The 23,217-nt window shown below is 40.6% G+C and overlaps 1 protein-coding gene across 1 annotated transcript in view; it reads right to left on the reverse strand.

Annotated features, from left to right (window-relative positions):
- The window catches only part of LOC148027623 (ARM repeat superfamily protein), a 49,587-nt gene that overhangs the window by 14,958 nt on the left and 11,412 nt on the right, over window positions 1–23,217 (reverse strand). Inside the window, exons 5-9 of the mRNA XM_087689328.1 lie at window positions 14,399–14,476; window positions 6,075–6,268; window positions 5,934–5,994; window positions 4,135–4,209; window positions 149–226 (exon numbers count right to left, since the gene is read on the reverse strand). Of these exons, the coding sequence (XP_087545454.1) occupies window positions 149–226; window positions 4,135–4,209; window positions 5,934–5,994; window positions 6,075–6,268; window positions 14,399–14,476 (486 nt within the window). The remainder of the gene's footprint in view (window positions 1–148; window positions 227–4,134; window positions 4,210–5,933; window positions 5,995–6,074; window positions 6,269–14,398; window positions 14,477–23,217) is intronic.

Below are 23,217 nucleotides of genomic sequence, written 5' to 3' on the forward strand. Positions count from 1 at the left end.
AATTTATGAAAAAGCATTGCTGTAACCATGTAACACATCCACCAATGTAACAAGCATAAGACCTGAAACTTAATTAACATTATTGTGTCTAAGCATACATAGAAAGAGCCATAATTAAACTGAACATAAAACTGAAAAAAATGTGTACCTTGTCCTTCAATTTGAGAGCAGGAAAAATCGCTTTCTCCAGTAATGATGAGAAATTACAAGAAATAAGACGCCAACCCTGAATGCAACAAATGGATAATTAGTGGATTATGGCATGATCCCATAACAAAAGGCTTTTGTTACAAAAGTCCACCAACTATACTGCACCACAAGATCCCAGTACACTGCATTGATGTGGCAAATGTAATAGCTATCTATAGTCAAGCCAGCTTCCCAGTTGTGTTATAACTTAGCACACACAAAAGTCACATGTAAGCCTCTAGATAGCTTGATAAGCAACAAGTGGTTGGTGTCCTCTGTCAATACAATCAACATTGAGGCTACTCTTTGGCACACATGAAATATTGTGACTGGTGATGACACAAAACCAGTGAATGTCTGGATTAGTTGTTCGGCAGTTGCCCCAAAATTTGGGGCTTTCTCGAGGATTGGGCCCAAATTTGGCTGCAATGTCCCCAAATTTGGGGCATTGGGATCCATCATCCCAGGATCTAAAAGAACCCCCAAATTAGGGGCATTTTGAATCAATCATTGCTCCAAATTTGGAAGCTGAAAATGCGCCAAATTTTGGGGCATTTTCAGCAAGGGAATGCAGGCTAGAATGCCCCAAATTTGTGGCATTTTGAATCAGTCATTGCCCCAAATTTGGGAGCTGAAAATACGCCAAATTTTGGGGCATTTTCAGCAAGGGAATGCAGGCTGGAATGCCCCAAATTTGTGGCATTTTCAGTAGAAGGAATGCATGCTGAAGTAACACCAAATTTTGGGCATTTTTAGCAAACATTTAACACATACATGTTGAAATTTTGGTGCAAATTTCTGCAATTTCATTGAACTTTACTAATTATTTGTCACTTTTATATAGATGGCAGCATTGACATCTATGGGATCTTCATCATCCTCAGCAGGTACTTCGTCAACAACTGGACGAAGTCGAAGCACTACTTGGTCATGGTGGGATGAGGTAGATGCAAGGGTGCCATTGAGAGGTGGAGGGGCTCGCCCTTGGAAATGCAAAATTTGCACTTATGCTCGCACTAGTGGGGCTGATAAAGTGAGAAAAGGTGCATTTTTGCACTAATGTATCAATTGAGAAAAGGCAGGAGTTACTTGACCGCATAGCCACTTCTATGGGGAATTCACATGCCAGGAGGACGCCAAATATAGCAATGGATCCAACAACCTGGACTCCAAGGCCAGCAGGGCATGGTGCTTCATGCAGAAGACCACCAGGATTAGTGGCTACGCAACCTTTTCGTGGGCCATCAGTGGCAACAAGTCATAGTGTTAGACAATGTTCATTGCACACTTCATGGGAACCAAAGAAAAAAGAGGAAACAAATGCAACAGTGGCACGCTTTTTTTACCATGACCACATTGCATTCAAATCAGCCAGGTCACTTTATTTTTTAAATATGGTGACAAAGATTGCAGAGTATGGACCCACATATAAGCCCCCTTCATTAGAAACTATCAGGACTACATTGCTTCAAAAGGAGAAAGCAGCCATAGAGATTGCAACAACAAATATTCGCAATCAATGGGCAAGAAATGGAGTGACATTGATAGCAAATGGATGGAGTGACACACGCCATAGATCCATACATGGTGTTGTCACATATTCTCGTGGAGATGTATACTTCATTGGTAGTCATGATGCTTCAGAGACTGGAAAGAGTGCAGATGTATTGGCATCCGAGTGGTGCGAGGCAATGCAGGCTGTTGGGGCAGAAAATGTAGTGCAGTTTGTGGCAGATGGTGAACCTACAAATAGGACAGCAAGAAATATTTTAATGGCAATGTATCCACATATCACCTTTAGTCCATGCATGGCGCATTGCTTGAATAACTTGTTGAAGGAAATTGGGGACTTGCCATGGATTGCATCTCTTGTTGCGAAAGGCAACAAGATTATCACATTTATATGTAATCATCAGTACTTGCATGTTGAGTTTCGTAAAAGAAGTGACAAAGAACTTCTCAAATACCCGAATACACGATTTGCATATAACTTTCTTATGCTTGGTCGATTGCACTATTACAAAGGTGCAATTAGGAAGCTATTTGCTAGTAATGAGTATGAAAATTGGACTGGGACTGCCATTGCTATTGCTGTGTTATGTAATGCATATGTCTCTGATATAGATTTTTGGGATGAAGTGAATCGCACCAACCAAATGGTTGATCCTATTATGCACATGTTGAGGCTTGCAGATGGCATGGATCCATGCATTGGGAAGATCTACAAAGGTATGGATTGCATGATTGAGAGGTTGGAGAGTTTGGAACCAAATGCAAACAAGTATGAGCAGATCAAGGAGTTATGCATTAGTAGATGGAATGAGTATGACTCTCCTATGCATGCTGCAGCATATGTGCTTGATCCTGAGTTTCAAGGAAAGATGTAAGAAAGAGACCTTGAGGTGGTCAAGGCTTGGAACACATTGCTTGCAAGGCTTTATCCTAGCCGTGAAATGCAACGCAAAATTAAAAATCAGCTCTCCGTGTATCGGCAAACATTAGGGATGTTTGGTACAAAGGATGCACTAGAGGACAGGACAAATATTGGGGCTGCTTTATGGTGGGAGGACTACGAGGCAGAAGCTCCAGAGTTGCAGAGTTTGGCTATTCGTATTCTTAGCCAAACAATTAGCTCTTCTTGTTTAGAGCAACTATGGAGCTTATTCAATCACATTCACTCAAAGAAGAGAAATCGTCTTGGTACAATGAAGACGAATGACCTAGTTTATGTGAGCTCCAATCTTCACTTGCTAGCTCGTACATCAGTTGCAAAGGCTGATTCTTTTATACATTGGAAAAAAGATAACAATGATGGTGATGGTGATGGTGATGGTGAGGATGTTGTTCAGCAAGATGAGCATTCAGGCACAGTGGAGCCATCTTCCATGAATCAGAGCACTTAGCGGCTAGCCTTTTAGAACTTTAGAGTATTGACTTTGGAAATTGGAGCTCTTGTAACTTGGATCTTTAGACTTTAAAGTTTAGTGCATATTTTGTGTCTTTGCAATGCACACTTGTTGGACTTATGCAACATTGTTGATTACAATGTTGAATCATGAATGCAACAATCCATTGATGATTACAATGTTTTGAATCTTTATTATTCTTGAAACTTGATTATTATGTCTCTAATTTCACGAATTATGGTTAATATGATATATCTCTCTAGATTCTAACTCCTAAGACTTAAGTGTTGATTCTCTCTCTCTTTATATATATATATATATATATATATATATATATATATATATATGCCGTTCCCTCCATTCCCGTTCCCTAACTTTGGGCGTTCCCCCGGTTCCCATTCCCCGTTCCTGGTAACTATGCAAGGCAAACTTCTTGTGCCAGAATTTCTATTACACCTTATTTTGTTGCAAAACTGTCCATTGTGCATTTGAGAACAGTCCAGTTAAAGCAGCCCCTATGCTTCTCCACTTATTAGATGATACGTGTTCCTTTTGCAAAATTCTTCTCCAATGCTCTCTTCTATCAGATGAGGACTTGCATCTTTTTACTTTTGTATTCTCGAGCATATCAATTGTCACCTCTTTTAAGGTTGCCTACAGGTCATATATAGTATCACCAAAAAAGGGGGAGCTAGAGGACCATTCTGCCCTTGATAGGATGTCTATATCACTATTTCTGACAAGTCCTAGTTGTGGTAGTTCACCATTTAGAGAGAGAACATATGAATTATCTGATGCTCCAAGCATACGATCCTAGCTGCAAGCCTCCAGAGGTATAATCACTGGGAAACTCAGAATCAATACACCAATTGAGGAATAGATAAGTCATTCCCATCACACCAGTTGACTTTCTATTTAAGTTGAATACACAGAATGGAACTTTTTGATGTGGCTACTCACAAAGCTTGGATATCAACGCAGCACTGCTAACTTCCCATGTTAATATTAAAACAAAGACTAGTGGTTATCATGTACTCACAGGACCAGTTTCAAGAATATTTGATACCACGTCAAAAGCAGATGAGACAACACGCTCTTGCACATGATGAAGGTCCTGCATAAAAACCATTGACTCAGATTATGGAACTCCTGCAAGCTCAACTCTTTAACACTTCCAATATACTCAAAATGCAAGGATAAAGGTCCTGCGTGAGCCATTTAGTTCAGATTATAGAATACCTGCAAACTTGACTCTTGAACACTTGCAACATTCATAAGAACATGCCAAAAAACATCATTGAACCCCAACTCTTCAGAAAAGGCCAGAAAAGCAGGCAACACAAGCCCCTGTTAGCCTTTAATACCAAAGCCCCCAACAAAATTATTGTCCTGCTCCAAATAAATTAGTTTGAACACATTGTAAACAGCACCCCTCTTTCAACTATTTTAAGCAGACACAAAAGAAGACCCTTGCACCTATGTCACTGGACTCTTGCTATATGCATACGAAAGTAGGAACAAGTGGAACCTCTTCCATCACTGCAGGAAACTAAAAGGCTTGCCATTTTTTCAACAGATGGGAAGCCATGAGGCATGCTGCAAGGAGCGACTCTAACCCTACTGGAAATTTTCCAAGCTGTTGAAATCGGGATGAAACAAAAATGGACAGAATTTGCTTGTTTTTTCCAGAACGACACATGCAGACCATAAAGAGCCTACACTTCCCAAAAATTCATGGAGATCCTGCAACCCATAATCAGATTGATGGAGAGAAGAGGGGAGAAGAGGATGACAGAAAAGGACAGTTTGCCTATGCTGTTTTATTTGATGGGTGGTAGATATCTGTGGAAGTGCATCCCCCGATCATGAGAGCAGAGGCACCAAAAAGAGGGCAGGTTCGAGAGATTCATGGGAAGAGTAGAGCTGGCGCAGCAAAGCCTGTATGTGCAATGTCAAGGCTAATGTGGCATTCAACAGTGCTAAGGATGATGTGGCAATGCTAACACAGCATTCATTAGTTACCAACAAATGTGAAGGGCAATAGGATATCACTTTGAAACAGAATAGCATGAATCAAGTGAGTTTCATGAAAGAAGACAAAAGGTAGACTTTTGTAGAGTTCTGGAAGACATGACACAACAATTCTTATCTTTTGTACACTTCTATCTTCTAAGAAATGCAAACATCCAATGAAAAAGCCGTGTCAAAATGTGCATCCTACATATGGTGCAAGAAAAAGGTAATTGATCAGTTCATCCACAGCACGTTTACTTTCAAGTTTCAGTAATTCCCTATTTGTTTCAGGTTCCCTTCTGGCACAGGGACAATTTACTTTTCGTTATACCCCAACATTGGCAAACATTGCCAGAAAAACAAAGGGCACACACCTACTCCAAGTGTTAGACATGCCCCCACTCTTGAATCTACGACATTTAGATGCAAAATCAAGTATGCTTGCAATGCTGATGAAAGTATGGCTCAAACCAATATTAAATCCACCAGCCTTCATTTTGCCGAATGATTTCAAGATGACTTGTATAGTTTTGTAAAATATCTTTTCACATTAGACTGAAAACAGTAAAGGCCTCTGTGAGCCAAAAACACAGACTCAAATCAGAGAACACCTCCACTAGATATGTGAACAAAACAACATGGTGCTTCTATTGCAAACTTTCAAAAAATAGATCTGGATATGCGACTTCGCAAAATGTTTATTATCAGAAATCCTCCTGATGAACACCCCCAAAAAAAAAAAGATTCAAGTTACTTCCTCAATCTGAAAACTCCCAATAGTCAAACAATCTAACACTTGCATAGCTGCTGCAGTGAAAGAGCTACCTTGACAGCTGCTCCCCTTATCATTAGATCCAGAAGCACAGTTGTCAGCTTGGGTAAGTTCCTGGGTGAAGGACAGTACCAACCATAAGAAATAATCTACACTAACACCTGAACCCACATGATTAAATAACATAAGCTTACTTGTCAATATGTTTTCGATGTCGAGTTACTAATGTGCAGAAAATCTGTAGTATTCTCTTCCATGATTTCATCCTTGGAAGAAGTTCAACTGATTCCAATTTGTATTGCACTTGAACAGTTTCCAGGACTGTGAAAAAATCATCACACCATTTGCTCAGATGGGACTGCAATACACTAGGCATGTGTGACCAGACCTGCAGGAAAAGAACACTCTTAATAAAAAAATGTGTCTAAATCAGGTAAAGTTGGCATAGAAAGCACAAGCATTGCTCAACCTTTAACTTGAAGTGGATAATTCGTAATTCAGTAGTGTATATGCTTTCAATTGAATAGACAAACAGATATTCTTCATGAGCTCTCATCACTCTGTGGCATTGCTTACATGCCCAGCAGGTCACACTCCAGACCTTTCAGCCCTTCCTGATCAAAAATACTCATCAATATTCCAACCTGCAGGATGGATCTCTCTTCTTCTCAAGGGCCCCCACCATATAAAAATATGGGCTTCCCATCCTAGATTCTGATAGCTCTTAGTTGTAGAGTTTGCAGATGACACAATTATGGAGATGAGAATAACTTCACTGTATTGTAGCAGCAATGGAAATTTTCCTGGCTCAGGTGTTCTCATTATATAAGACAGATGGATTTTGGATTCGTAACATTCAACAGCTAGATTGCAGACCTCACAGAACTTGACTTGATTTCCCCCTGGACATTAGTGAGTTGCATTGGGTGTCTTTTGTCTAATGCTCAGAGGCTGGTCAAAGGCCCAGGAAGGGCAACTTTCTCAGCATGTCATCATCCAGCCCAGAACCAAAGGAGATTGGGATTACTAATGTAAATTGTCAAAGCCTAGAGCTTTAAAGGAATCACTCAATAGTCAAGGCCACATTAGTAAAGTCATCTTTAAATTTGAGAGTGAACACTCAATGTCAAGCCTGAAATCCCTATTTGGATATGTTTATCGAATCCCTATTTGCATATGTTTATCATACAAGTATAGAAAGGTATGGTTACCATCCATGCCAGTAGAAATGCAGAAGTTACAATTCTGGAGATTGAAGGCTATCACCCCTTTGCTTGGATGACCATGGCAGCCCACTATCTGATGGATGTTCTGACACATCAGAGCTAGAGATCCCCTAGAGGGGTTTGAGGTCAAATGCTGCGGCAATTCTTATTCAAGCTTAGAGATCAGTTTCTTCAAGTCTATACCAAAGGTCCAAATAGCTCCCTCCTCTGTTGAAGAGTTAAGTGTCATGGGGACATGAAATTTTTGGATGCTTTGCTTTTGCTAGAGACATTTGATTAATAATCAAATGTGCAATGTTGTCGTGCACATGTGATGCACGCGTGATGTGCAAGTAGATATTTCATGGTAACAAACCAAGGACCCTAAGGAAGCAGTGGGTGTCAAAGGTAAAAGATGTGACAAGTTATGCCAGCTGGGTTCTAGGTGATAGTTGGTGTCGGTTTGACCCTAGCACAATTAATTAGCCAATAAGTGTCAATGGTGACACTATGGACTAGGCATTAATTAATTAAATAATGCCACGTTGTAAGAGTTGAAATTGTGCCCTTAGTTAGCCAATAAGTGTCAGTGGTGACACTAGGGACTAAGCATTAATTAACTAATTAATGTCACTTTGTAAGAGTTGAAATAGTGCCCTTGTTGTAGGTCCTAAGAAAAGTAAACACATAAATTGGCACAACAAAATGATGACCAAGGATTTGTTGCCAAGATCAAGTCTAAAGGAAATGGTAAGGATGGTGGTTTTCAGCCAAAGGATGACTCTTAGACAACCATCAACAAGTGGCAAAAACAGTGTAGAAGTGCCCAAGAAGAAGGCAGTGTCACTACTCCAAAAGGCCAACACACCACGTTGATGAATGTCAGAAGTGCATTGCCAAGCAAGCTAAAAGGAAGAGAGTGTGGTACGGGCAATGGAAGATGATGCTTCACTCAACTTCATGGAGAACTAATGGACCTTTTTTACTTGCAGCTATGATCCATCCAAGGATGTGCATGCCTCTGTTAGAGATCCCATGGGCATCGGATATTTTGACAATGGTGCTTCTCAACACATCACCTTTTAGGGGGGGACATTTGGGAAATTGACACCTACATTGATTGCTAGATATGTTATGTGTGCCAATAATTCTTCTTAGCGTGTGAAAGAAGTAGGAAGAATTATGTTTACAGTTGTAGATGACTCACATTTACCCCTACATGATGTCCTTTTCATACCTGGAATCAAGAAGTTGCTTTATTCCCATGAGAGTTTGGCCATCACATTTGAAGGCAATAAAGAGCAAAGAGTATGTCTAAGAGTCAGCCCTCAGTTTTCAGCTAAGGGCTGACTCTTAGACAGCCATCAACAAGTGGCAAAAACAGTGTAGAAGTGCCCAAGAAAAAGGCAGCATCACTACTCCAAAATGCCAACACACCATGTTAATGAATGCCAGAAGCACATTGCCAAGCAAGCTAAAAGGAAGAGAGTGTGGTGTGGGCAGTGGAAGATGATGCTTCACTCAACTTCATGGAAAACTAATGGACCTTTTTTACTTGCAGCTATGATCCATCCAAGGATGTGCATGCTCTAAGTGTTAGAGATCCCATGGGCACCGGGTATTTTGACAATGGTGCTTCTCAACACATCACCTTCAAGAGGGGGGACATTTGGGAAATTGACACCTACATTGATTGCCAGATATATTATGTGTGCCAATAATTCTTCTTAGCTTGTGAAAAGAGTAGGAAGAATTATGTTTACAGTTGTAGATGGCTCACATTTACCCCTACACGCTCTCCTTTTCATGCCTGGAATCAAGAAGTTGCTTTATTGCCATGAGAGTTTGGCTATCACATTTGAAGGCAGTAGGAGCAAAGTGCATGACAAAGAATCACTTATGCCTTGGCCGCCTATAAGTACCATATCTCATGGTTTATTCCATCTTGATGATTTGATAAGTATGACACGTTAGCAATTACACTCTCGACTATGCATAATGCAGAGTGCAACATGCCCAATTTAGGAATGTGAATTTTAACTATCTCTTGGTACTAAAAAGATACAGACGGTGGATGCATTACCTCATTTGGAGACTCCCCTAAAATGTATGCAAGGAATTCATATTTGACAAGATACACAAGCATTCTTTCACAAAGGACAAGTTTGTTCAGGCTGGTCGTAAATTGCAAACTTCTACACAATGACATTTACCGACCTATGCAAACACAAGCATTAGGCTATTGATTCATTCACACATTCATTAAAATTTTATAAGGTATGCATGGGTGTATCTATTTGTAACAAATCTTTTGTATATCAGTTGTTACGAAGACATACTGGCTCAATGATTCCAAATTAATTTGATGCTTATATACTTTGAAAGGCGATTTGTATTATTTAAGTGTTTCAAAATATGATTTAATGTTCATCTTTCTATTTAAGGGTGGTCAATGATCCAAACACCGTATAATTATACTTCGGTCGTTATTGACAAGATGCTTAAGAGAAATTAAAAGTTTTGTTGAGTGATCAAATTGACCAAAAAGCTCAGATCACTAAGACTTTTACACTCAAATAGTCACATTGGCTAGAAGCCCATATAATGAGTGGTTTTAGAAAGTGAAACCAATTACGCATGATCAAAGAAACAAACCATGAACCGGTGAACCTATATAATGAAACTCTCCAAAAGCTAAATTTTAGCAACTCGTAAAATTTAGGAGATTACAATTTTTGAAAGTTACTCAAATGAAAATTCTATTCGTATCAAAGGCTCTCAAATTTCGCAAGGAACAATTTTGTCTTCAACAACTATCTCAAATTCTTAACCATTTGAGAGATTTTTAGAGTAGAAGATTTAGAAGCTTCTTTCTCTAGAAAAGTGACATGTGGCATCTAGAATAGGGCATGGATCATTTTGAAGAGACAAGTATCCCTACACTTGTCATTTTCCACAAACACTTTGTCATTTGTAACCTCTACTTGCCACTTTTGAGTATCCAAGCCCCACACCTATATATTTCTCTTCATTTAAAATAAGCTCTCATGCTGAAATTTCAACCACATGCTTTATACTCTTCTATCTATCTCTCATCAAAGAAACACTTTCTATTTAGCTTGATCTAATCCAAGCACTAAAGAAAAAATTCAGCTTATTGCTTGAAATTCGCAAAAATTAGGATTTCGAAACCCTCATTTTCAAAATTGTAGCAACCCTTTTGTATGTGGTTCTAGCACTTGGTATTATGGTTTTGTTTCAATAAATTCTTATAAAAGAGGAGGGACCGATACCCCTCTCAACATAGTATTCACACACACACACACACACACACACACTCTCTCTCTCTCTCTCTCACATTTTCATGGTGATAATTAATCAAGTTGATTAACTTCAAAGTATTGTTATTCTCACATTCTTCCCAACGCTTACATATTAAAGTCTAAATTTTGATGTTTATCAATTTTCAACATTTCATCGCCATAGTTGACAATAAACTTGGTTACAAGTTGCAAACTCTCAAATGAGCTGGGGGGAGTACAAGTCAAATGTGTTTGTTGTGTTTTCATTGGATGATATTATTGTTCATCAATAAACGACACCATACAACCATTAAATGGGATGGCTAAGGCAAAAATAAAACACTCGTGGAGATGGCAGTGTATGTACTATGCTTAAAGTAAAGTTCTGCATCGTATACGCTCACATCTTATAGACAGATGCCCAACTAAAGCGTGATATGGCAAGAAGCAATCGGTGAACTACCTTTGTGTCTTTGGTTGCTTAGCTTATGCACGTGCCGCAAGAGTTGTGGCAAGTTGGATGATAAGGCAGTCATATTTGTGGGCTATAGCAAGGAAAGCAAGGGCTGCCCTCTCTACAATCCTATGGCAAGGAGAATTTTGCCCATAAGGATGTGGCATTTGATGAAATTTCAATTCAGCTCATTGCTGAATTTAAAATGCACAAGGCATGAGAAAATTATCTCTTATGAAGACTTTGAGGGGATATTGCCAGTTATATTTAATGATCCTGATTCATCTGCACAAAATCAGAATTGCAGCAACATCTTGAATAGATGGATGCGGCCTTGATGTTGACGTGTAGACCAATCACCTTGCTCTAATCCAACATTGAGCCCCTTCAATGCTCCTATTCAGTCCATGGATGAACCCATTGGTAAATAGGAAGTGGATAATACAATCACTCAGAAGTAATCAGCTCTGCAAGAAGTATCGTGCCTCAAATGGTTGCTACAGATGCTTCAGAACAGCAAACTCTCTGCTCCTTTGCTCCAAAACTCACATAAAGACTCCTTAAATGGGGATAATACAATCACTCAGAAGTAATCAGCTCTGCAAGAAGTATCGTGCCTCAAATGGTTGCTACAGATGCTTCAGAACAGCAAACTCTCTGCTCCTTTGCTCCAAAACTCACATAAAGACTCCTTAAATGGGGAGTCACATTTTGTAGAACCAGCTTGGCTGGGCACCCTCATGGATGAAGATAAGGATGAGGATGAGGATAAGCCTGATTGTTTAGAAAATGCACAAGATGGCGTGCACATCATATGCAGGCCATGCAAGACAAGCTGAATTCCACCTTATGCAGAGTGAAAAGGGCACTGTCACGCAGCAGCATAAGAACTTAAAATGACTATTAGAGCAGTTCAGATTGCATAATTGCAAACCTATCTTGACTCCTATGGAACCAAGGCTTTAAATCATCAATGCATGATGGGGCAGCAAGCCGTATAAAGTCAGGCTGTTGGATGCCTTATCTGTCTACGCTGATATTCAGTATACAATTTCACAGAATTGGCAATTCACCCAAATTCCACAATCACATAAGGTAAAATCCTAAGAGTGTAGAGAGTAAGACACTCAAAACATAAAACAAATGAGACCCAACTAATGAAATATCCACCATATGGAAGCTTAATAAACAGCAACCTTCCTTTTCTATTCACAACTCTCCAGCCATACCAAAACAATTCTCAAGTGTTCGAGAATAAGCAAAAGGTAGAAATGAGCAAAGGTTTCTAATTTTTATCGACCAGCTCTATGCATTTCCAAGTAGGTTTCATACTATATGATTTAAAACTAACGTATCTAATGTTTTTAACCTGACCCTATAAGTTAATCAAAAATTTATGACCTCTCTCTCAAGGACGTGGGCACTTAGCCACATAACTGATTCATTGGATTATCACACACAAGTACAATTCACATACAGGCAAACTGTCTCACTTCAAGTTAGCATCATCCCATGTGCACATGTGCACATTATGTGCATATCCAGAGGACTCTCCACCATCTCGCTTTTGATCACTGCATGTGGCACATGCACTGGCTGCACAGCCAACCTACATTATCCTCATGATTATACACATGGTGTCTTGGAATATCAATAGCCTCCACTAAGTTGAAAGTTGAGTGCCTGACAGAAGCTTCAGCCCTCTCTAGCCAGATGGATGAATATCTTTTGTTATAGGAGCACAAGATCAACTGCCAGACCAGTCACATCAGGAAGTACTTCCAGACAGTACTCTATTGCTGGCCATGGCTGAAGCAGAAGTTTGTCCACCAGTATCCTTCTCTATGTCAAAGATCAGGGCATGATTATATCAGGTCAAGCATTCTGTCAGGTTTGATATTGGGGGTTCCAGCATTGGGATATTCAACATGTATGCACCAAGAGAGCATGAAAACCAGGAGGAGACAGACAGGTAAGAGAAATAACTACACTGGTGCTGAGCTGATTGAAATAAAAGGATGCAGAGTTCAGTAGATATTGCATAACCTGTGTGTACAAATCTTGCCAAATCAAGAATATAGAGCAAAGCTATGCACTGTGGTCATGCATTGAGACAGCAAGGAAAGGTTGTCCAAAGAATTGTAGCAAGAAAGCTCTGGCAGAGAGGATAGAAGCTAGAAGAAGGGATGTGGAAGAGTCCTGAGTGTAGGCTGAAAGCCTGAAGCCTTTCTAGAACTAGCCAGTCAGGAGCAGCTTGCCAAGCTATTAGTGATATTTAAGATCATCTTGTATGTGAACAAGATATGGCAACAGCGAAAAATGCTAGAGCAGCTTATGATTTTGTGATACAAAATGAACCAAGGATATGGTTATTACCTCACAGAACAGATAGATCATAAGAAGCAGGCAATGACCATAGAAGTGTGAGGTCATCTTTCCAGATGAAATATTCAAGATTCTTGGCAGCAGCACTTAAAGTTGAAGCAGGTACAAATTTGTTATAGAAGCATGAAGCAAGGATACGGTTGTCAAGTGACAGCACAAATGAGAAGCAGGTATTGACCAAGGCTAATAGACATTTGGCAGCAGCATATGATTATGCAATACAGACATCAGGCAAAGATACAGATGTCACGTGGCAGCACAGTTAAGTAACACTCAGTGACCATAAAAGTGAGCAGATCTTTCTAGACTCCTTCAGGGGAAAAGGAACGTTGGCTTAACAGATTGTAGCAGTATGAGCAAGAAGACAATGTCACCATTAAAAATCGGCACATAAGTATCTGTAATGCCAAGGGCCTGAATTGTCAAAAATGCATGCTTGATAAACAAACCATTGAAGAATGAGACAATCCATTAAAGATTTATCTCACTAACCTGCATATATATGCACATCTGTGCATCTGCCCCCAGGTATGCATTTAAACTTTAGAAAGCTTTTGAAGTAGCTATATTGGCATAGAAAGGCTGTTTAAAAAATTACATCACATCACATCTCCATATAAAGTATAGAACTGGAAAACTTACTGAGCCAGATAGATTCTTTGTTTTAATAGCTTAACGTCAACTATTGTACAGATTACAACAGAACTTCCGTGCCATGCAAACTATACTGTTAGCAAAGGATTTTTAGAAGCTCTACAGAGCAAATGCATCCAAGACAATGAGTCCAACAGCATCTCTTATTCATCATAGCACATCTTTTAGCATGAAATCCTAATCAAGGCAAGCTTGAAAGATTTTGTTAAAGAACAATGGATGGTACTCCACTTCAAACAGTATAACCAATCAAGCTACAAAGTTTGTAGATTTCCATTGCCTATTAAAGGACCATTATAAGATGCGTATACAGCTAGATGGAGGGACCCTCTGTAAAAAAAAAGCGGGGTCAACATCTGAAAGTCAGCACAGCATTATTGTCCATGACTACAAAAGATAAAGTGCCACAACCATCTTCCACTAGTATAAACTTCCAAATAATCTTTTTCACCTACTGTGCAATGGAAACGCAACCATCTTGAATTAGCATAAAATTTCAAATAGGATTTTCCACTTACTGCCAAATGGAAGCATTTGCAGGTTACAAGCATGACACTGTCACTTTCTGAAGCACCTGCATCCTTCAATGCTCTGGCCTGCAGAGAATGTCAAATGAGACAACACACTTGTGTCATAAAGAGAATAGACTTTGTAAACACACTTAATTTTCAGAACCTTGAGCAAACTACATTATGAACTGTGAATTCTATCATATATACCTATAGCTCGATGCAGTCCAATGACTACCAATATGAGATAAATGGACACACTTGTGTTCCAGGAATAAAAGAAAACCCACTTGTAGAATACATGATAGAGGAACTTAGTTTAATAAATGGTTTTTAGGTGATGACAATACAAAGGATAAATCAAGCATTTGATGCAGGACCAAACTTAGTTTATCAACACTCCATAGTTAATCAGAATTGAAGATGAAGTGTGTCTCATTGCATGATAAAATGTCAAGTGCTGCATAGTTAAGTAGAATTGAAGATGGAGTGTCTCATTGCATGACAAAATACCAAGTGCTGATTCCTGCACACTTATCAAGATTCCATCAACAATAGGATTGCTACCACCATGGCTAGGCCCACCACCTCCTACTGTATGAGCTAGCCACCATCAAAGCAGTCAATTCTGTGCGACTAAAATCCATTTCTAATTTTACATAGTCTTTACATCTACTTTTCTAAATAATTGTGTCACGAAAATTGGGGAGACTAAGTGACCCACCCCTCCTACTATATGAACTAGCCACCCTCGATGCAAACAATTTTGTGACTAGGATCCATTTCTAGTTTCACATTGGATGTGATCCTTCATGGAAGAAGAATCATCAGCAAAAAGCATCTGGAGTTTCTTCTCTATGTGATGTAATGGACAAATGTCTTCTTTTGGGAAAGGAAACAGAGCTTTATCCACACCTCCGCTGCAATCCAAAGTCCGTGCACATGCACAAGGATAAAATCTTGCAAACAAAAAGGATCAAGCTCATGAGTAGGGCCGATCCCATAGGGCTGCTTGGCCACCAAAGAACCAATGTGGGAATCATTCACTAGACAGGAAATGGTGACAAATGTCCACGAGTCGAAGCTATCAAGAATACACTCCACTTTGCATGAGTAGTTTGTACCATCAAGTCAATCCTCTTTGAGCATACAAGGAAAAACGGGCGCATGTGCTGTGTAAAAATTACACGGCACAACGGACAGAATCTGAGCAAGGAGTAGAGAACACACAGCAAATATGAGAAAAACAAAGACTGCTTTAATTTCAAATGAACTGATACAAAGATGGCTCTGTCCACCTGTGCGTTTCCATTGTGAAGCTTAGATGGCGATCCAGACAGATGATAGGCGAAGAGCTTAGGGTAGCTAGAAGAACTATGATTGGGTGAAAGATAAATTGACAATGGCTTTAGAGGGGTCTTCCTTTTATAGACTTGGAAGGTAGTCTAGTCGACATGTCCGACCATATTATGAACCTTTCCTAGTCGACCAACGAATATTCTAGGGAATATTCCCTTTATTGTCGAGCCGGGATACTACCCCTGGACCCCAAAATAAGAATCGTTGATAACTCCCACACCCTACAACTCGATGCATTGTGCCTCAAGTTGCTACCAACACAACTACTCTATCTAACCCAAAGGCTAGATCCACAAAGGTCACCTTTTTGCCATCCGATCACATAGACCTCACCTAACATACAAGTCAAGACCCACCCAATGTCCATGCTCACACATGGCTTCTCCTCATAATAGAGGCCTTACAACTTTGAGCACCATGGATCATTGGTGGTACCTTGGTGTTGAGCATATCTAACACCCCCCCTCAATGTCCACCCACAAGTAAACTACATTCTTGGCCCAATGCCGAGTCTCTAAAGATGAATTCAAAGAAGATCCTTCATAAGAGCTTTGGTTAAGATATTTGCTCCATTCTCCTTCATTGAACAATAGACCTGGACAATAGACCAACTCTACTATTCCATCCTCGATCAAGTCATGCACATAGTGATACTGGATCTCAATGTGATTGGTGCGTGCATGAAAAACTAGATTTTTGGCAATGGCGATACAACTCTGAATGTTACCTCTTAGCACTGTTGGATCTTCATTTTGTACTCCCATATGCCATAGGATTCTCCTTAACCATAATGCTTCACATGCAACAAAGCAAGCTACCTTGTACTCTGCTTCGATTGAAGACAATTTCGTAAACCTAAAGAGAAACAATATCCAAAAATTGATTTCTTGGAATCACTATTACCTACCTAATCTGAGTCACAGTGCCCCATAAGAGCACTCCGAAACTGTATGTGATACCATAGTCGAGAGTTCCCTTCAAGTATCTGAGCACCTGCATCCCAACTTTCCAATGACTTTCCAGTGGTTTGTTTGAGAACCTACTCAAAACACCAACAGCAAAACTAATATCCGGCTTGGTGTTACACAAGTAGAGAAGGCTGCCAACCAACCTCCTATACCTCCCAATGTCTACTAATGTTGATGTATCCTCAATGGATAACTTCACATTGACCTCCATATGTGTAGTTATCTCCTTACACTCAGTGAGGACATCTCAACCGAAGCTGTCCATTGTTGTCTACACCAATTGGCACCTGATTTCCAACCCTCTTTACACAGTTTGGAGCTAATCCCAGCCAGCGACTGCTGTTCCTGCGCAAACCTGCTGCCGGACAGCCTGCCACATCATCACAGCCCTGCATTTGCTTCCTGCAAGCTATCACCCAGTTGTCATGCCTGTCGACTAGCAGTTTTCTCTCTCCTCCAGCAGTCGCCAAGCCCTGCAGGCTGTTTTGCCTGCGTTTGGCAATTTTCTCTTCTGCAAGTTGTCTTGCTTGCATTTTTAGTCTTTCTCTCTCCTACAACCTGTGTTTTTAGTATTTCTCTCTCCTCATTGCCGTCTACATCAAATTCCAACTTCTCACAGCTATTTTTACTAGTGTTTAACATCCGGAGGCTGCCTTGCTGCGATTCGGGATCCATTCAAAGTATGACACACTCTCCAGCTCATTACCCATGCCTTGATCCTTGAGATACAAGAGTTCAAGGTTTAGTATTCATTCACTGCATAGTGTGTTTGCTGCATGAGCATTGTATTAAGTAGTTATATAACTTCAATTATTTTCTGTGTTCATTGTCTCCAAGTTACCCTAACCCTAACTGTGTTCTTTTATCAATCTATGTTTTGTCATATGATTGTTATTTGTGTTTCTGTGTCAGAGTATTTCTTTACATGGTATCAGACCCTAGTACTCTCTAAGAAACCTAGGCCTTTGATCTGAAAGCTCTTCGCAAGAAGCAAAAACAACAGTGGGTTCAAATGACTTCGAACACATCAACGCCAATTCAATCTCCAAAACAACCTATGCCGAGAACCGAGCGAGAGTGGGCAGAACAGCTTGCTCCACAAAGTTCCGACATGGTGGAAGACACTTCTGACAACACGGAAGAAAAGCTATACAAGCTTTCCACTGAATAATATCATGTGATCATGGACTTTAGATAAAAGAAGATTGAGGAGCTCAATCGAAGGATTGCCCTTTAGGAGAAGCTACTCAATGAAGGTATGCATGAATTTCTCTATTCAAATGTTGCACATAAATCTAATGATATTGCAGGGCCGTCGAGATCCCCCTCAGGGATGGGCCCCCCTGTTGGAGAAAGAGTTCCAAAGTATATTCCATTCTTTCATCTTCTTCCGTCCACTCCGGTGCAAGGTACTTTAGATTTGTCTTTTGTTCCTTCGTCTTTTACCTCTTCTGCTCTGCAATATACTGGTAGAAATCATGAGGAAGATATAGTATAATCAGTTGACTATGAAAAAGGTTCTCTTGAGGATCAATTCTTGTATGTTAACACACGTCGTGGGGATTATAAGAAAAAGTCAAGTACCTCTTCTTCTAACCTTCTTTCCTTTTCAATTTACTTTCCAAAATCAGAATGAATTTGGTGTTCTTATTTCTACATTGCATGGTGCATCATCATCATCGTCATTTCATTTTCAATCATTAAATGGTAAAAATGAACAAAATACATCTGCACCTTTCACACCACAAATTCAAAACCCACCCATCCCACCACATTCTTCCGTTGCTTCTCCACTTCCTTTTATACCATTTACATTTCCCTATCAAACACCTCGTATTGCACATCACACCGCACCAGGGGGTTATGAAAACATAAGCACCACCTTTAGAACCTCATCTTTTCCTCCATCAGGTGGTGTTCCACCTGCTTCTCACACACTTTCGGGATCATTGCAGCTTGGGTATCCCCCCAATCTCTCCCGAGTGTGGATCAGTTGGTACCACAGCTTGCATCTATAGCATTACCTAGTGGACCTCCTGGTCATGCTGCTATGCCCCAACCAAGCTTTGGACAGGGCTTTCGTGTCCCAGTGCCTCCATCGACACCTTATGGAAACATTCATGTTCCAGTGCCTCCACATCAATTGGCACTCACTAGACACTCCCAACCTATTTCTACCTACCCATCTTTTCCTCCTCGTTCTTCCTATCAGACACACCCACCACCACCATCTTACCCTCCACCTCCATCCTATCCCACTTTCCCAACGCCTCATGGTTCCACCTCATCTTCTGCCAAGTATGCTTTCCATGATAAGACTCATTTTAACAGGTCAAACTTTACCACTTGGTCGAACTTGATGAGACATATCCTTGACTCCCAGAACCTATGGGATCTTGTGCAGGGGTTGGAACCCCCACTCGATCCCGCACTTGTTCCATACGAGGTTGTCCGCTCATGGAAGGCTAGGAATGCCTCCGCTATTGTCGAGTTGATGCAAGGCTTATTGCCTGAGTTTCATTCTCAGCTTCAGCATTTTGACTTAGCGTCAAAGCGATGGGCACACTTGACTAACCGCTATGCGACTCGAGATAGGACCCGTCGTATAAATCTTAACCATGAGTTCCAACTCTTTAAAAGATCGAGATGACTTGAAAGTCAAGTTGGCTGAGTATTGAGACTTCTTGCTGAATTCGCCACTACGGGGACTCCCAAGTCCTTTGGTGATCAAGTCACATTGTTTCTGAACAAACTTCCCAAAAAATACTTCAATTTTGTGAAAGCTATAGTTTCAAAGCCTATTAGTGTCAGCTATTGCGTTACACACGGTTGTTCGATCAATTTCATATGAATTCTTCCTCAAAGGGGGCTCTTGTTGCTCATTCTCAGAAGAGGCAACAAGGCAAGGGCAAACAAAATCAAATCTCCACTCAAAATCAAAAACAAAATCAATCCAAGAAATCATAAGGCAACTCCCAATCACAACTCAAACAAGGGTGGCATAATGTACCTAAAAAGAATAGTATTGTCAACATTGTCAAAAGGCTCGTCATTTTGACGACAAGTGTCGCTCAAAGGCCACAGGCACAACACCCAAATCTAAGTCTCAAACCCCCGCCCCTCAGTCGAGCAACCCTCAGTAGGGGAGGCAACGTAATAGCAAGGGGCAGTTTAAAGATCAAACTCATACTGCCACCGCTCAACCATCTAAAGGGATTGTCTGACTGGTTTGCAGAGGCCCACATCGTCTCCATAGAGACATCAGATGCAAGTCTCGTCCACATCTGTGACTTGCCTCCCGACGATGTTACCGCAGAGGCCCACTCGTCACAGCCGAGCACTTCAGCTCCTGTTTGGATTATGAACAGTGGAGCTACAAATCATATGACTCCTATAGAGGACATCCTCAACTGGTGCCCAACTGCAGCTCTTTTTCAAAAGACCCCGTATGAGGCATTTTTTGACTCTCGGCTTATCATTTTCCACTTCAGAATCTTCGAGTGTCATGCCTACACACACACGCCTGATGATAAGATAGAAAAGCTCACTTCCCGAGCTGATCTCCTTATTTTTGTCAATTACTCCTCTGAAGCGAAAGCATGTCGTTTGTTCGATCCTTGAACAAACAAACTGATCGTTAAGAGGGATGTCGTTTTTTACGAGAGGGATATCGTGCAATCCTTTGCACACGATGCCGATGTTATTTCTCCTTCCACATCATCAAAGATCATGCCTACTGATCCTGGTCTACTTCCCACTCCTAATATTCCTACAAATTCTTCGTCTCCCAAGTCCCCCTTTGTATTACCAACAGACTATGCGGAATTCAGGGATCCTACCACCGGATTCTACTTCGGAGGGACCTAGAAGATCTGCTCGGTTTGCTCCTCAAGCTTCATTTGCGTCACTGTTTATAGCCGATTATATAGCACATTCTGAGCCGGTAAGAGGCTCTTCAACATCCTCAATGGCAAGAGGCCATGGAGAAGGAGCTAGAGAGAATTGATCGAAATGAGACTTCGACATTGATGGATCGTCCAAGCCACAAGAAAATCATCGGGACAAAGTGGATTTTCAAGACCAAGCTAAAAGCTGATGGGACTTTGGATAAGTACAAGGCTAGCCTTGTTGTGCAAGGGTTTTGACAGAAACATGGCATTGATTATTCCCTTTTCGGTCTTTTAGAGTGGTCGACTCTGGATCCACCATATTCGTGGCATTGCCCATGGCAGTCTCCAAGGCATTTTTTCCTTAGCTTGCTTGCCTGCTTTACTCGTCTTCCCTGCTTCACATATTTGCTATACTCTCAACCTTTTTCCTTCTTTATCGACACCCAATAATGGTAGGGATAGTGTGTTTGTTTTGTGTCTTGGGTCTGACCATCCTTTATCATTCTTCCATTTGGGACACGAATACTCAATAGGTCGAAAATTGATTTGAACCCACACTTAATACTAAACCTATCAAACTCCCAAATTTCCAATAATAAAAAAATCCATAGTTGATTCCATCCGCCTTTGTAGAGCTTGGTAGGTCACAGGACAACCGACGTGTATCCTTTATCCGATGCCTTGTCCTCTTTGGGGTAATCACTTGGACTCCCTTGGTAAAATAACCATCGCCTTTGTAGTCTTAGTAGACCACTGGGCGGCCGACATGCACCCTTTGTCTAATGCTCTGACTACTTTGAGGTGGGATGCCTTGGGATAAAAGATATTTCTTGTGGCATCGTTGTCGGGCCTGAGAGGAGTTGTTGAGCTAAAAATGCATTAGCTTTACTTAAACAGCTCCAAAACTTGCTTAATTAATGAAAAAACCTAGTTTATTTAAAAGAAACGCGATCCTAGAGAGTTTCTGTGTCCCATAAGCACAAACCCACTTGGGAGAGCCCAAACTTTCTATAAATACATATACTGCTATCATGAGAACATGTATTTTTGAAACCTCACTTAACATGTGGATTAATTTTTAATCACATGATTAAGTAAATGATGCACATGTGAGGTGCAACTGGGATTAAAGTAAATTTACGAGCCCAAAACCCGAAGAGATCACGAGATATCAAAGGCAAAAGTTACTATAAGTTATGCCGCATAGGTACTTGGTGGTATCTGGTGCTAGTTGTTGGCCTAGGTCATCCATTTGGCCATAAGTATTAATTGGTGACACTAGAAAAGTGACGTTTAATGGTACCCAACGCCAATCTGATGGTCAAAGATGACACAGAGACACTCGAAAATGGAAGTTGCCTAGCCAATTTAATTATTCGCAAGTCAGATTATTTTCCAAGGCATCGAAATAATTATTAGATTAATTTTCAGTATTTTAAGGCTAAAAATTAATATTTAATTATGAAAAATGCTGAAAAAACCATTTGGAAAGGCTGTCACTTGTGAAAAATACCCATGCAAGACTGAAAAACGTCTTTAGAGGCTGGAAATAGGCATTTCTATAAATTCAACCTACAAGAGAGAGGGAGGAGAGACTGTTGGTCTGATTTGCAGCCATTGGAGAACCTTTAGAGGTTGCCAAGGGTAGAAGAAGACCAATCAACAACAAGGAGCAACACCTACAAGCTGTTGAGACAGGGCAACAGCTGTAAATGACTAATTTTCTTTAATTCTTTGCATCTACAAGCTGTTGTGGCAGGGCAACAACTGCACTTGACTAATTTTCAATCATTCCTCGCGACAAAACTCTAAATTCTCTCGCTACAGCTTTCCCTCTCATCTCCCAACCATTTCACAGCCTTGCTCCAAAGATCTCAGCATTTGGACCCTTGGAGGCTAAGAAATTGCAAATTTCTCTGTTGTAAACCCTAATTTACAGCTGAAAGTAGGGTTTAGCCACAGCCTTGGGAAGCGTGCCAAAAATTAAAAGCTCCAAGACTTGGATTTAACAAGACTGAACGTGAATTTCAGCTAAATTCAGGTGAAGAACTAGCCAACCATTGAATTTGGGGCATTTTCATCATCTATGAAGCGGGTGAAGGCCAATTGATTGCCCATAATGATTCATCACAACAAGGGGAGTTGAAATACCGAAAGGGATTGGGAGAATCCCATTGTAAATTAACTTTTTTTTCAATAAAGCTAAAGAAATACCGAAAGGGGCGCCAATTTTGGGGCCAATCAGGTGTGCATTGTCCAAGATCACTAGGGAAATTTGTATTTTCAAATTTGCATTTAATGTTTGCTGTTGTAATTAAGTTGTAATCAGGGATTTACCACCTATCCGAGGAGGAAGGCTGGTTTCAGCTACCCTCCATTCAATTAACAATCCCGTTTTTGCAAACTTCAGGTGTTTCAGCTTGCTGTCCACACCCCGCTCGCGGAGGACATCTCAACCGAAGCTATCCATTGCTGTCTATATCAGTTGGCGCCTAATTTCCAGCCCTCTTCACGTAGTTTGGAGCTGATCCCAACCAAGCAATTTCTGTTCTTGCTGCACAAATCTGTTGTCATACAGCTTGCCACATCACCACAACCCTAAATTTGCTTC

This window comes from Lygodium microphyllum, chromosome 12 (genome assembly GCF_053477565.2).
Source record: "Lygodium microphyllum isolate KBCC chromosome 12, Lygodium_microphyllum_v1.1.10, whole genome shotgun sequence".
NCBI classification, from domain to species: domain Eukaryota; kingdom Viridiplantae; phylum Streptophyta; class Polypodiopsida; order Schizaeales; family Lygodiaceae; genus Lygodium; species Lygodium microphyllum.